We start from the raw sequence: 13,832 nt of genomic DNA on the forward strand, positions 1-13,832 counted from the left end.
CAGCGTCTTTCTTATGATGGAGACACGAACACTGAGGCAAGTGCACTTCTTTGGATGTTGTTGTGGGGTCTTTTGTGACCTTTTGGATGAGTCTTTGCTGTGCTATTGGGGTCATTTTGGTTTGCCGGACACTCCTGGGAAGGTTCACCGCTGTTCTAGTTTTGGCCATTTGTGGATAATAGTAGCTCTCACTGTTGTTGGCTGGAGTCCCAAAGCTTTAGAAATGACTTTATAACCTTTTCCACACATAGATCTCAGTTCTTCTCAGTTGTGTTTTAAAAATGACTTTTTCACACACAACCATGTAGGTTTGGATTTTTTTGGATGATCTGAAACATATTTGTGTGGCAAATATGCAAAAAAATAAGGAATCAGAAAGGGGGTAAACACTTTTTCACACAACTGTATATAAGATATTTCATAAATACTGCATTGTTGTTGATCAGATTGTTGTGCAAATGAACAAAGTAGCTAAAAAATACATAAATAAAGTAGCTATTACTATTACATTACTACTGTTTAACCTTGAGATGGAGATAAGTCTTCTGAAGGAGAACCTCTCCTCTCTCTCCTGTAAGAACTCATTCATTCATTCATTTTCTGCCGCTTTTTCCTCACAAGGGTCGGGGGGGTGCTGGAGCCTATCCCAGCTGTCTTCGGGCGAGAGGCGGGGTACACCCTTGACTGGTGGCCAGCCAATCACAGGCCACATATAGACAAACAACCATTCACACTCACATTCATGTAAGAACTTTCCTTCTATAATGTCACATTTTGTTTCTTCTCCTTCACTCATTCTTGCCAGTTTCCAGCAGGTCTTAACATTTATTTGAGAATATTTGTGGTTGACAACTTACGAGTTGAATTTTAAAGGTTAACTGCTTTTTACTCACGCTTCAGGAAAACAAACTATGCCTTAAAAAGGGCACCTCTTGTTATGAGATAGGACGGTGTATATTTTACTATGACGCTGCTGGACGGCCATCGTGTCTTGTATCAGATGAAGGCACACTGCTGTTTGGGTCAGGATGCAAAGGCCGCACCCTCATAATGCAACTTGTGTGTGTGTGTGTGTGTGTGTGTGTGTGTTGAGTCAGATAACGTCAGCATGTATGTTACTCCTTTGCCTTGCCACCTCGTTAGAAGAGATTAGCAAAACTCTCAAGACATTTTTCATACAAAGTTTGTACTGCATCAAAAGCGATAAACAGATATTTGTCCTTAAAAAAAAAAATTAACTCATAAAACCAGATCTTATGTTTGCATATTTGACTTATTTAGTCTTAAGAAGTCAGATTCTGTTGTTTTATTTGAAACTGAAGTGTGGATAAAAGTGAAAAGTAATCATCCTACATATGTTTTATTCCAGTCTGATGTTGGCATCCTTTGAATGGGTTTGAGTGGGTTTTTTTGTCCACTCATGATGGCTATGCTTTTAATCTGCATATTCATTTCATACCAAATTGAAGGGGAAAGTTGAACAATAAGAGTAAAGTAGTATCCAAAGTACACAAATAGTACATACAACCAATGATAAAGCCTCATATTAGAGGGAATCCCCACTCAGAGTGACACCAATATCCAACAATCATCCAACGTCCTCACACACAAGCACCAGAATCGATTTCAAGGACAACAAGCTTTTATTTCCGGTTTAAATGCCCTCACAACAGGCACAATAATCCCTAACACAGGCGACTGTTGAGGCTTAAACTCAACTCTGAACCCCCAATGTCACTTCCTGTCCGCCCCCCACTTGGCTCCCCTCACACCTGAAAACATTTAAAGCAACGCACACGAGCACAATGTTAAATGTTTTATTTTCTCTTATTATTTCTACTATATCAGGTAATAGGGGCGTAAAGGTGACTATAGTGGTGTTATGTCATGCCTGGAGGACTCTAATCATGTTTAAAAGTGCATAAGGTCTTCTGTGGTCCTAGTAAGAAAATATAATATTTATAAATAAGGAATCCTACTCGGTTATCATGGTCAGGTCTGGAACAGATTAACTGTAATTAAGGAGGGATTACTGTCATTGAATTTAAAATAAATTATTCCGGTTTTTGATGGACCCTTTGGAATTGATTCCTAATGAGAATTACCACAGTATTTCCATTTCTATATCTCCAACTTGGGTGTGCAGCGTCTGTGTTCAAGGGGTACCCATCAGTGGCGTCCATGTTCTTTATCCTACCTACTTCTGATCTCATTCCAGTCTCGACTCTCCCACTAAGCACAGACTCTTCCCCCGGCCTTCCGAAATGATGTTCTCCGGCATGGCACGCACGTACCACTCGGACCAGCCGCCGTCGTACACCGAAACGCCCGGGTGTCCGCACTCGTGGGCCGCCAGCGCCAGATGGCACGCTGTCACCGCCGAGCCGCACAACACGCACATCGGGCAGCCGAGGTCGACGCCGGCCTGGGAAAACAGAACCTGGAGTTGCTTCTTTGACAGGAAGTGGCCCGACGGTGACAGGAAGGAGTGGAAGGGAATGTTGATGGAGCCGGGAATGTGGCCCGGTTCTCTGTCTGTGGGATAGAACCAGACAGAAGAAGGAGATTAGACCTTAGTGAATTGAAGCATTTATTTGCCTGTGCTTTCAGAATTTAAGTCAAAGTCAACATCGTGAGAAAATTTCCCAGAACCGACCAAAGTCATCATGGAAAACTTGCCTAATACCACTTGCAGTTCATGCAAGACGCAGTTTTAGGCAGCTCTTTTCTGCTCTTTCACTGAAAGTTGTGTGCTGCAGTGAAACGAGTCCAAGCGGAAGCTGCATTTAGGCTGAACTAATGTTCTCCATCACAGAGCCACATATGTCAAAATTGTCCCCAGCTGTCGGGGGTAGCCACTGAGGTGGCCGGAGAGTGACCAAGGGTGGACATGGCCACCCCGTAGGAGGAGAGGGGGACAGCATCACCCTGTAATGACTTCTCAGTCAAACCAGTCAGACACGTTTTTGATTGATTCGTCAAAAATAGAACTTAAAACCAAACTTACTGGTTCTGGGTTCAGGGTCCAGTCCTCGGAACCTGCCACTTGGCCTGGCGTCCACCACCTGGAACTTTTTGGAGTCCAGGTTGCCCACAAGGTCCTGATAGGTCTTGACCCAGCTGCGGTTTAGGGAGGCCTTGAACACGCCGGGCCTGGGTCTGACCACCACGTCGCTCAACGGCCGCCCCTCCCGTTGCCAGTTCCTGAGCCCCCCGTCCAGCACCGACACCTGACTGTGTCCAAACACCCGGAACATCCACCAGGCTCTTGGAGCAGAGAAGGCGCCAAAGTCACTACCATCGTATACCACCACATGCGTGTCTCCATCCACACCTAGGCGCCCCACGTAGTCTGCAAAGTTCTGCTCGGAGGGCAGCATGTGTTCCAGAGGGGAGGTTTTGTCACAGCACTCGGCCAGGTCCAAAAAGGCGGCACCCGGAATGTGTCTGCTACTGAACTCGTTCTTGGCACTACGCCTCGCTTTGGGCCAGTACCAAGAAGTGTCCAGGATGCAAAGTTTCTTGTGATGCAGCCTGGCAGCCTCCATAAGCCACCTGGAGGTGACCACGGCCCCCGCCTGAACACTCATGACTGGCCGCAGCTAGATAAGACACCCGTTCGCCTCAAGCTCTTGAAAGTGTCTGCAGTGTGAAAGTGAAAGAGAGCAAGAACCCCCCCCCCCCCCCCAACACACACACAGCAGCTGGAAGTGACATCATCTTTATTCACCATCACTTCAATCTACAAACACATAAACATGTTAAATGAATACATGCCTGATATGTGTCAATCAAAAGTGAGCATAATTATAATTTACTGGACACTATGCTTTTTTTAAAATATTGAATCGCAGTGGCTGGCGACCAGTCCAGGGTGTACCCCGCCCCGTGAACCTAATACAGATAAGCGGCATAGAAAATTATGGATCATTGTGCGGCTGTGTCTATGACCGGTGAAGAAACATGACCCAATAATTATTCGAATGATGTTAATTATACATGATATTCATTTGGAGATTTCAGCTACTTTGTAGTCAACTGAGGATAAAATCAACAATTTCATGAAATAAATGAGATGGTGCTTCATTTAAGAAGGGCTCACATAGCGTTGGGTTACTGGAAAGCCTGAAGTACAAAAGTAAAATGGCAGAAAATATGAGAGGAGTTAGTCTTTTGAGGAGGCTTTAGTTGATCTGTGTCTCTAATCTAGTTCAAACTCAAAGTCTAGGTGGGACACACAACAGTCAGACCAGATAGGACATCTCTAGTGTAGTTCATGCTCAAAGACTAGGTAGGACACAAAGTCATTGTAATTATTGTGATGTGTGTTTCATTCAATGCAGGAAGTATCAACAGAGGAGAAGCGTGTTGGAAAATTAGTTTAAATTTGGATTTAGTTGTTTTAATGTTGGAAATATTTTCCAATTAGACATGTTCTTTACATGACTATATTTTTCTTTGTAAGGAAAACGTGCTTTCTATGTACAGTATATGATATTGTATCAGAGTGTAATCCACACTCCTTTTCAGAAGGTGGCGCCATTGCTAAAAGCCGCTTGCCAACCGCCAATAAAGAATTAAAGAAGAAGAAGCGCTCACGGATGTTAATACGAACGCTCACATGTTAAGAAGTAAACATATTTGTTTCACGCTGATAAGTGTTTGTGTTGTTAAATTAAAGGCTAGACACTCCAAAGATGTCGGCATCGTTGATTAGGAGAGGACTGGAGCTGCTGAGCAATGACATTAAAGGTCAGTTTTAGCCTGTTAGCTAGCTAACGTTAGTAGCCGTGTAGTAGTACGACTCGCAAGGAGGCTTATTGTCAAAATATATTGGATAATAATAACTGCTGAGTTTCCTTGTCATGTCGTATTTTAAAGTGTGTAATGTGTAACTAAAATAGCCTGTTTAAAGTGTTTTGTGTATACTTGGAAAGAGTCAGGGCAGTGTTCGTGTGGGAGTGATGGGAATTTCGGCTCCTTTAAGAGAGACGGTTCTTTTTTTCGACTCCCACATTGCTCTTCGAAACTTTTATTCATGCGTAAAATTAACTACTAATTAACTGCATCGTTTGCCAAGTCTCACCAATAACCATGTATTTCTTAATCACACAAATGTTGTCATGTCTTTGTGTGCCTCCTTCCAGATGACAACAAGCTAAAGAAGAAGAAGCATCCAACCCCAAGCTCCGCCACAGTGAAGGGGCTGGTGAGCACCAAGCGACAGGGTGTGACCCGGCAGGTCAAGCGGCTGCAAGGCCGCCTTGGTCCCGGCAAGAGCAAAGCTACGGTCAAAGACAAGATGATCAAGTGTGCCGTGGGTCAGTCCAGTCACTGCAGCTCCAAAAATTACTCTTCTTTTTCTCTTCTGTGTACTGAATTATTGTTGTTAATTTTCCTTGCTGACTGCAGACGAGTTCCGGAAGAAGCAACGGAAAAGTGCCATGAGACAGAATCTCAAATACTTTATGAGAAACGACTTCAAGGCGGATAAATCTGACGTGTCAAAGGTGAGACAAGCAAACACTTCACCTTTACAGTTGATCCCTCGCAGATAGCCAAAGCCCACCAAGCCTTATAATCAGCATCACACGCTTACTAAAGACATTTGAAGTTCTAACATGTATAGGTAGTCACTAATAAATGGCAATGATGGTATCGAATCACGGTATATCACCTCCATCACCCCCTAAAGCAACAAGTTGGTAAATTCATTCCAGCTAGCAGTCCCAAGAAGATGCAGGCATTCCTCCAATATAATCCACATTATTTTCATGTTAGAATTCCACTAATAATTTACATCTCATTAACTGCTGTTGACCGTGCTGTAAGAAAGTCAAAGGTAGAAGAAATGTCCTCTGTGTTCCCCCCTCTCAGATCCAGAGCCACTTAGCAAAAAGACAGTCCAGGAATCGCCCCGATGAGCATCGTCGGGAGGCCAAAGATACATCTGTGTTCACAGAGGAGGAGTTTCAGCAGTTCCAGAAGGAATATTTTGGCGCAGCCATGGCGACAAAGAAAAAGAGTTCATCCAAACGATAAACTCTCAGTAGATGCCAAACTGCTTTGCTGGATCTGAGAGTGGGCGCCTTAAAGTGGTGCTATCCAGTGTTGACCGTGCAACAGGGAATTTGTAAAAGATCAAGCTGAATGCGTCTCTATGGACTTTGATTATTGTTTTTATTGTGGTTTCAGCAGACCTTTTTCTAGTAAATGAATACGCCGGAGCAACAGCTGCAAGTTTTTATGTCATTTAAAGTGAATTAATGTCTTTTGCTGGTAAATAAAATAGTTTGATGGCCCACAATATGTAACTCAATGTAATGTTATGTCATTCACCAAGACTGATGTATTAATGTATCAGCTAAAGTTGACCACCAGGGAGCAGTGTTGTCTACTTGTTCCCACTGTATGTGACCTAGACCTGGGTTCAACAGCCATAAAAAATACACTGGTCTTAGGTTGAAGTGAGTTTAATGTAATAATGTGCCAACAATAGTAATAGCTGCTTAAGTTACACACGTAGGCTTTCACAGTAAAGTGAAGTCTGCTAATTTGATAGCTAGCTGTAAATGTTTGCAACGTGTACGCCCAAGCTAGTGTAATGTTTTACTCTCGGCTTACTGCCTATACTAAATTTACAAAGTGTGTACCAAGTAGTTTTCAAAAGCAACCGATGTTCAAAAAACGTCTGTAATTAAGAATTAATAAATTAAAATTACACCGGTAAAGCAATGTTGATAGTACTGTTTGCCCTATTCAGTATACGTCACTTGACTCTACCAATCAAAACACAAGACAGCTTGTTTTATTGACCTGCACTGCTCAGCATACAAAAGCGGAGTTGATTTTCTAAAGAAACGAACTAGCCCGCTCACCCGCTCTGCTATGTAACCAATAGCGAACGTACCCAAGTGGCGGAGGAACACACTTGTCGGTGCTGCGGTGATATATAAACTTCTGCCTCCTATCAGTTTGTTGTTCTTCGTCCTTTACCGTTTCGGTGTCTTCTTCGTGGCCGCTTTCAAGCATTAAAATGGCAGTTTAAAGGCGTGTGGCGGCTATCCTTGCACCGGCAACAAACTGGCAGTGCAGCGGCGAAGAGCACTGGCAATTTCTGGCAAAATGGCGTAAGTTTGTCTTTTCAGTCTTCATTTTGATACTTCGGGCTTCGTAGCTGTCAGGTCTTGAAGACGTGTGTAAATTATAATTAATTCGTTACCAATAAGGTATTAGTGTGTGTTAGTGGATATACACTTTACACGTGAATATTCACTGAGTTTGTGTTGTCTCATTTTGAAGACGTCCCACAGTTGAGCGAGTCTTTGCTAGCGTCCGTGACTTGCCGCCGAAACGGCGCGTTTTAAGTACAGTTGAAGCCTACTATAAACCCACGAAATTCGCTCGTAAAATCTCCGTGAAATAGATTGTATGTTTTGATTGTATTTTGAAGTAGGTTGTCGTTTGTATACATAAATATACTGACAACGTGGCGCGTCCAAGATGGCGCGCAGCCTCAGTTGCCAGTCCTTTGCCTGTGACGAAAATGGCGGGCGCCTCCTAACCCCGAAACTCACGTCATCTGGAATGAGGGCGTGGTTACCCGCTCGCAGTATGACCAAATTAGGAGAGATACTCCGGGAGTGGGCGGAGCGTTGGCCTTTTAAGCTGCTGTGACGCTTCAGTGGAAAGGATTAGCTAAAATTAGTCTTCACTGTCATCATCCCCCATATACTTTGCTGTGTTGTAAAACTGCCCTTTTAAGCGTCCATTAGTTCTAAAGATGCATATGTATCCATATATGTGCGAAGTTGCAATATGCAGACAGGAAGATTGTCATGCCGAAGAGGTGATAATGGTGACTTATCAAGACTGTCTTCCATATTATGTATATTTTTGAAAGTGTTTAATATTTGGAAGTGTCCCACCAGTAGTTCTTCCCATTTCTGAAAATGACACATCTGTATTGGTTTGTGCAGGTCTCTCCTGGCAACTCCCCTCAGCTTTGCTGCAGTCGACAGCAGTTTGGAACTTCTCGACTTACAGACGTCTCCGCACTATATTTTATTCACCTACACGCGGTCATCGCTGATCAGCAGCCATGATGACGCTCTCCCAGTTCACCTTGGAGGACGTGGAGGCCCTGTGCTTAGGTTGGTATTGTGATATAACAAGCAGTTGAATCCGTATTGCCAAACTGCCAATGAGTGAACCGTCCATGATAATTGCTCAGCAGGGCCCTCATTTTTGATGGCTGACCCAATGGGGCCCCTTCTGGACCAAGATGAAGAGGAAGCGCTTTCACCCTCCTCCTCCCTCGAGGGGGAGGTCCCAGCTTCACCGCCCCTCTCCTTGTCCCCCTCTTCCACCTTGCTGTCGCCCCCATCCCCTCCTCCCAGCCACTGCACCTCCTTCCTGGAAGCCAAGGGGGGAGTCCTCAACTGGCTGAGTGTCGGCGGTCTGCTCGATGCTCACGTAGGTGCAGACGACGGCAAAGGTGAGGCTTCGGTGTTTGTTTACATTTTTTTACATGTCATTCCACTAAGCAGTTTCATAATGTGGAAGAATGAAGCACTTAAAAATAGGAAAGTAAAGCGTGGGTGCATACACCGTAATGACAGGATGCAAGGGCAACTTGATATATTCTGTATTACAAAGATGATAAAAGCAAACATCCGTGGCTTAGGTTTTTGATGGGTGACGAAGCTAGTTTGCTCAGGGCAAAAAAAGAAACAAGGCCCCTGGCTGTCCTTTGAACACACCTGAATTCATATTTTGTGACTATGTAGACTTTCATACGAAGGAGAGGTCGGAATGAGGAAGGTGTGAGCAGGTAATAATCAGTCTGGTCAGACCGGTTTTACCATGTCCCTTTTTCATGATTGGAACGGTCTCCTTAATGACCTAGTAGACTACAGGTCAGACCCAGAATCTGTCCTATCAAGGCTTGGACCTACAGTCAAGTTCAACTTGACTGGCTGGTACAGGAAATCCGCTGACCAATTACATGACAAGTCAGCCATGCCACGTGGTACTAATAGCCAATCAAATCTGTGCACTACAGACTTGGATGATAATTGTAATGCAACTTACGCTTGATGTATGATACTCCACACCTTTACCTGAACATTTTCTCGAACAGGATCTACTTTAGTTGAACAGTTCTGTTTTTAGACGAGGAAATGTCGGCACTTCCTGCTGTTTCAAGAAGTGTGTGTGAGATTTACTTCCTTGACTGCCTGATGTCATTTTAAAATGGACGCACGTCCCTGTTGGCAGATGATGCGTTCACTGGCATGGAATGGATGGCGGAGAAAATCGACCTCGGCGATTTGGACCTTGAGTCTCTCATCGACTCCTGCTCGTCCGAGGAGTCTCCTGAATCATCTGAGGACCTCCTGGCCTCCCTGCACTCCCACGTGGATTTGGACCTGGACACCTTTAACACTCCTGTTCTCAACGAACAGCTGGAGCTGCAGATAGCCGCCACCGTCCCGGAGCCCCCCCTCACATCACTGGAGGTTCCAAAAGAGGAAGTGGCACCCGCCCATCAGGTGTTTGTGAAGTCTGAGCCCTGCTCCCCGGCCCCATCCCCATTCCCTCCTTCCTCCCCGATGTCTGATTTGGGGAGCGAGGTTGACACAAAATCACCACTTGCCGACGTCACCCCCGATGCCAGCGGCAGTCCCATCGTGGTCATGGTGCTCGGCAGCAAAGACACAACTCTCCCTGTGTCCCTCCCGGAGCTGTCAGTCATGATCCCGTCAACGCCCAGCGACTGCGAAAGCGACTCTGGCATCGAGTCTGTTGCGGGCTCTCCACCACGCGACTCCTCTCCTGCCCCCGGTTCGTCCCGAACAAAACCGTACGCCAAACCCGAGCCTGCCTCCCCCTCCTCCCTCAAGGGCAAGGTGAAGTCTGTGTCTGGTCCCAAGGTGGTGGAGAAGAAGCTGAAGAAGATGGAGCAGAACAAGACGGCGGCCACGCGCTACCGCCAGAAGAAGCGTGTGGAGCAGGAGCAGCTGGGCGTGGAGCGTGAAGAGCTGGAGAAGAAGAACCGCGAGCTGGCAGAGAAGGCGGAGTCAATCAGCAAGGAGATCCAGTACCTCAGAGACCTGATGGAGGAGGTCCGCAAGCACCACCGTGGCAAGATGAGCTCAGGCGCCACTTAGGAGAAATTTGTGCCGAGCATGGAAGTGAGAAATAAGGAAGAGAGGGTTTGGGAGGTGGTCAGGTGACCCATCTGTACATGCTTTTCTCCCAGTCCGCAGTTCCAATCCCACAGGTCCTACTTTTACCCCCTGCTTCATGTAGTCCCTCAGTATCATCCCTCTGTCACCACGGCAACCTTCCTCTTAGCTTGAAGTCCAGAAAGGGTCCTCTTGTGTGTTTTGATGACTTGGCGTGCGTGTGTACATAAGTTTCTTGCTTGAACCTAGCTACTTCTTGTCTTTATTTAATACAACTTTGTTCATGTCCTGAGTGGTAGCCACTCTAATGGCTTGTACAAACGCTCTGCCTCTCCTTTTCTAATAAACTTCTCTCAATCACAAACTGTGTTTTTCTTTCAACTCAACCCTACTTTGTATTTTAGCTAGCACTGCCAAATGGTCAAACTTTTTCAAATAAATTACACTATTTGTAGCTGTGTGAAATATCTCTTTACTGTTTTTTTTCATGAACAAAAGGCTATATGACAGAACACATTGCATGTTTTAACAGAGCCAAATCTGAAAATTACAAGATGACACGTCTGAAAATGTATTTGTGTACCGCTAGTCTCAAAGTAGCAATTGTAAGTAATTTTAACCATGAGAGGCTCAAACACAATGCAAGTTCAATTCACATGTTCTTGGTGTAATGTATTTTCGGAGTTTTCAGAGCATACTTTGCATACATTTAATTGTATTTCCGCTTTAAGAGTGATTGCAATGATCAATATTTGTCTTAAACTGGGTGACTTGTCGATCTAACAAATCTCGGATGTGGTTTTTTAACACTTAAAACATATTAAACATGACCCGACTCAGTCAGCCTGTCTGTGACGTCATTTTCTTCTGGGTATGTGGTGGTCATGGGAGTTGTAGTGGGCCTGTTAAACAGTCGATTTACGTCATTCAGTATATTTAACTTGATTTGAATCTGCTTTTAAGTGACATGTATGGGGACAATATGCAAAATAAGGATGTTTTGTACCCCTCCTGTCGGTAGTTTCCGGTCCAGCAGCAGTGACGCTTCGTGACGTCATCAACGACCTGCCTCATTTGTGTATTTGCTTCTTGAGTTTGATGGAGAGTAGCGTGGTCACGTGGGCTGTGGCAGGTGGCTGTGTACGCTTACATACCGGAAGCAAGAAATGGCGCGCACTTGCTTGTACCAGGAAATAGAGAGGTAAGGCTTGTCACACATACTCTCTATGATTCAAAAATGCAAAATGTCTCATTATTAACAAAGCCGCAGGACCCATCCCGACCCTTTCAGCGGCAAAAGGTAAAAGACGCCACATTACTTACTAGTCGCTTCTGCTAATCAGGTGCATTATCAGCCCCAAAAAAGTCCCTGAATACATCGGCCCGTACAAGTGAGAAAGTTTCCACCACGCAAGGGGAGAAGATGCAAACTCCACATACAGATGCCCAAGCAGAGAATCGAACCTTCCTAATCTCCGACTGTGTGAGCTACATGCTAACCACTCCTCCACCGTCTTCCTGTCATAGTGTATTTCCTAAGTGTGTTCCCTAAATATGTTCCACAAAACACTGACACCTAGTGGTCAATGTATATATGTATATACATTCATTTATTAATTTTTTACCGCTTATCTTCAAGAGGGTCGTGGGTGGGGTGCTGGAGCCTATCCCAGCTGTCTTCGGGCGAGAGGCGGGGTACACCCTGGACTGGTGGCCAGCCGATCACAGGGCACATATAGACAAACAACCATTCACACTCACCAATTAACCTAGCATGTTTTTGGAATGTGGGAGGGGAGAACATGCAAACTCCACACAGAGATGGCCGAGGGTGGAATTGAACTCGGTCTGCGTGCTGACCACTCGTCCGCTGTGCATATATGTAAATAGATATCTGTGAATTTCAAACCAAACAAAGTTAATATGCTTGTTTTCCCAGAACATAATGAAAATTCTCCACTCTTGTTTTGTATTTCGGAACACATTTTCTTCTCATATTATTAACTGAAAACCGAATGAAATTTTTTATATTATGTCAGGGGAATCAGATTTACACAAAAAATTTACACATATTTGGCTTGCTTTTTCAAAAGGACTGGTGATGGAAGATCGGGCGTCTTCTTTAAGGAGAATTTGGATGCAAGATCAGCGTGGTTGGTTTCCAGCAGGAGTCCGAAGAATCCAATCACATGCACGGGAGGCGACCGGTGGGTGACGCAGGAACTACTTTGGTATCCCCGAATTCCCTTCACATCTGACAGACACCTGCAAAACTGAACGGTGAGTCCCACACGGCAGACATGCTTGCTTTGGGTTTTTGAAGGGAGACGTTCGCTGCCGGTTGGATGATCTGCAGATGTGATTTGTGTTACATAGCAAGTATCGCTACATGCCGAGCTTTTCCACAGTAATCGTCCGATACTGATCAGTTGTTCAGAGCAACCCTAGTTCTTATCAATGACAGTAATGACAGTGGAGTTCACAAGAGTCTTCTTCCTATTCGAGCATCACTATGAGGCCGTTGCATGTGATACTTTGGAATCTGAGAGCTAAACGGACGTCCTTGTGAGAAACCTTGTGCCCCACATGACTTAAATAAGACGAGGATCATCAGCTGACGCTCAGCAGCGAGCAGATGACCTCAATGTTGCAGATTAGCGAGACACTTTTGTCCTCTCGTGTGTCCGAAAAGACGCAATAGGCACACACAAGTTAGACTTCATTCCATTTCACTCACTTCCACGCATTTTTTTCTCTTTGCCTTTACTCATTTGTTTCTATATGAGTTTCTATTTAATATCTTTCTTACATTACACTTTTACACAGCAATAGTTTTGGTATGGGAGTACACTCAGTGCAGACAATCTTGGCACAACATCAGTTGTGGAAATATGGTCGTTTCACGTTTTTTGTTCCAACAACGTGTTCCGACATCAGTGAGCTTGCAATTTGCATGCATGCAAGTAAGACGCTGCCTGTAGGCAAACTCTGGAATGCTACACAGACAACCGCTTACTTACACAAAATAAACAGGGTGCTAACATGGCAAACCCTGGCATGCCCATACAAGGACGTTTGTGTTAAAAAAAAAACTCTTTTAGGGCTCACTTCCAAATGCACACCTCATGATCTGAAACGTTGGTATGGTTTAACACCAGAATCCAACATTCTAACTCCATTTATAGGTCAGAAAAGTGGAAAAGCATCATAGGTCCCCTATAACAAGTCTATCTAGATGCGTATAAAAGCCTTAGCACAAATTTACATTTGCTTATTATGCAAAAAAGTATTTCTTTCTGTGATTAATTGCAAATTATTATGAGTTAACTATGGACAAATTGTGATTAATCACGATTAAATATTGTAATCAATTGAAAACCCTAGTTACAATACAAAAAGTTGTTATATACGTATATTATATGTAGATATGTATGTAGCAGCTGCACGGCGGTCGAGTGGTTAGCGCGCAGACCTGGGTTCAATTCCACCCTCGCCCATCTCTGTGTGGAGTTTGCATGTTCTCCCCGTGCATGCGTGGGTTTTCTCCGGGTACTCCGGTTTCCTCCCACATTCCAAAAACATGCTAGGTTAATTAGCGACTCCAAATTGTCCATAGGTATGAATGTGAGTGTGAATGGTTGT

At 44.5% G+C, this 13,832-nt stretch overlaps 3 protein-coding genes across 4 annotated transcripts; 2 read left to right on the forward strand and 1 right to left on the reverse strand.

Moving 5' to 3' along the window:
* Positions 1-1,624: 1,624 nt before the first annotated feature.
* Positions 1,625-3,590, reverse strand: LOC131138897 (3-mercaptopyruvate sulfurtransferase-like). The gene is made up of 2 exons (XM_058088251.2): positions 3,008-3,590; positions 1,625-2,535 (listed from the first exon to the last, which is right to left on the reverse strand). The coding sequence occupies exons 1-2, from the start codon at positions 3,588-3,590 to the stop codon at positions 2,210-2,212; spliced, it is 909 nt and encodes a 302-aa protein (XP_057944234.2). The 3' UTR covers positions 1,625-2,209.
* A 972-nt stretch (positions 3,591-4,562) lies between these two features.
* Positions 4,563-6,704, forward strand: rps19bp1 (ribosomal protein S19 binding protein 1). Its single transcript, XM_058088263.2, has 4 exons — positions 4,563-4,752; positions 5,148-5,321; positions 5,413-5,510; positions 5,878-6,704. Exons 1-4 carry the CDS (start codon positions 4,698-4,700, stop codon positions 6,040-6,042), a joined length of 492 nt encoding a protein of 163 aa, XP_057944246.2. The 5' UTR covers positions 4,563-4,697; the 3' UTR covers positions 6,043-6,704.
* Positions 6,705-6,964: 260 nt separating this feature from the next.
* Positions 6,965-10,554, forward strand: atf4a (activating transcription factor 4a). Of its 2 annotated transcripts, none has more exons than XM_058088231.2 (4): positions 6,965-7,130; positions 7,980-8,153; positions 8,234-8,497; positions 9,280-10,554. In XM_058088231.2, exons 2-4 carry the CDS (start codon positions 8,102-8,104, stop codon positions 10,170-10,172), a joined length of 1,209 nt encoding a protein of 402 aa, XP_057944214.2. In that variant the 5' UTR covers positions 6,965-7,130; positions 7,980-8,101; the 3' UTR covers positions 10,173-10,554. The 2 variants fall into 2 exon arrangements, with proteins under 2 accessions (XP_057944214.2, XP_057944222.2); XM_058088239.2 differs by having other exon boundaries at positions 8,237-8,497.
* Positions 10,555-13,832: the final 3,278 nt, after the last annotated feature.

Source organism: Doryrhamphus excisus, linkage group LG9 (assembly GCF_037039965.1).
Source record: "Doryrhamphus excisus strain RoL-2023G ecotype Guam linkage group LG9, RoL_Dexc_Guam_v1.1, whole genome shotgun sequence".
Taxonomy (NCBI): domain Eukaryota; kingdom Metazoa; phylum Chordata; class Actinopteri; order Syngnathiformes; family Syngnathidae; genus Doryrhamphus; species Doryrhamphus excisus.

Bases quoted from the DNA above. Each gene is read 5' to 3' on its own strand.
- LOC131138897 (XM_058088251.2), bottom strand. From the start codon at position 3,590: ATGAGTGTTCAGGCGGGGGCCGTGGTCACCTCCAGGTGGCTTATGGAG. The intron at 2,536-3,007 runs GTAAGTTTGGTT...TCTATCCCACAG, and splicing joins GGACCCTGAACCCAGAACCA to ACAGAGAACCGGGCCACATT.
- rps19bp1 (XM_058088263.2), top strand. From the start codon at position 4,698: ATGTCGGCATCGTTGATTAGGAGAGGACTGGAGCTGCTGAGCAATGAC. The intron at 4,753-5,147 runs GTCAGTTTTAGC...GCCTCCTTCCAG, and splicing joins GCTGAGCAATGACATTAAAG to ATGACAACAAGCTAAAGAAG. The intron at 5,322-5,412 runs GTCAGTCCAGTC...TGCTGACTGCAG, and splicing joins GATGATCAAGTGTGCCGTGG to ACGAGTTCCGGAAGAAGCAA.
- atf4a (XM_058088231.2), top strand. From the start codon at position 8,102: ATGATGACGCTCTCCCAGTTCACCTTGGAGGACGTGGAGGCCCTGTGC. The intron at 8,154-8,233 runs GTTGGTATTGTG...ATAATTGCTCAG, and splicing joins CGTGGAGGCCCTGTGCTTAG to CAGGGCCCTCATTTTTGATG. The intron at 8,498-9,279 runs GTGAGGCTTCGG...CCCTGTTGGCAG, and splicing joins AGGTGCAGACGACGGCAAAG to ATGATGCGTTCACTGGCATG.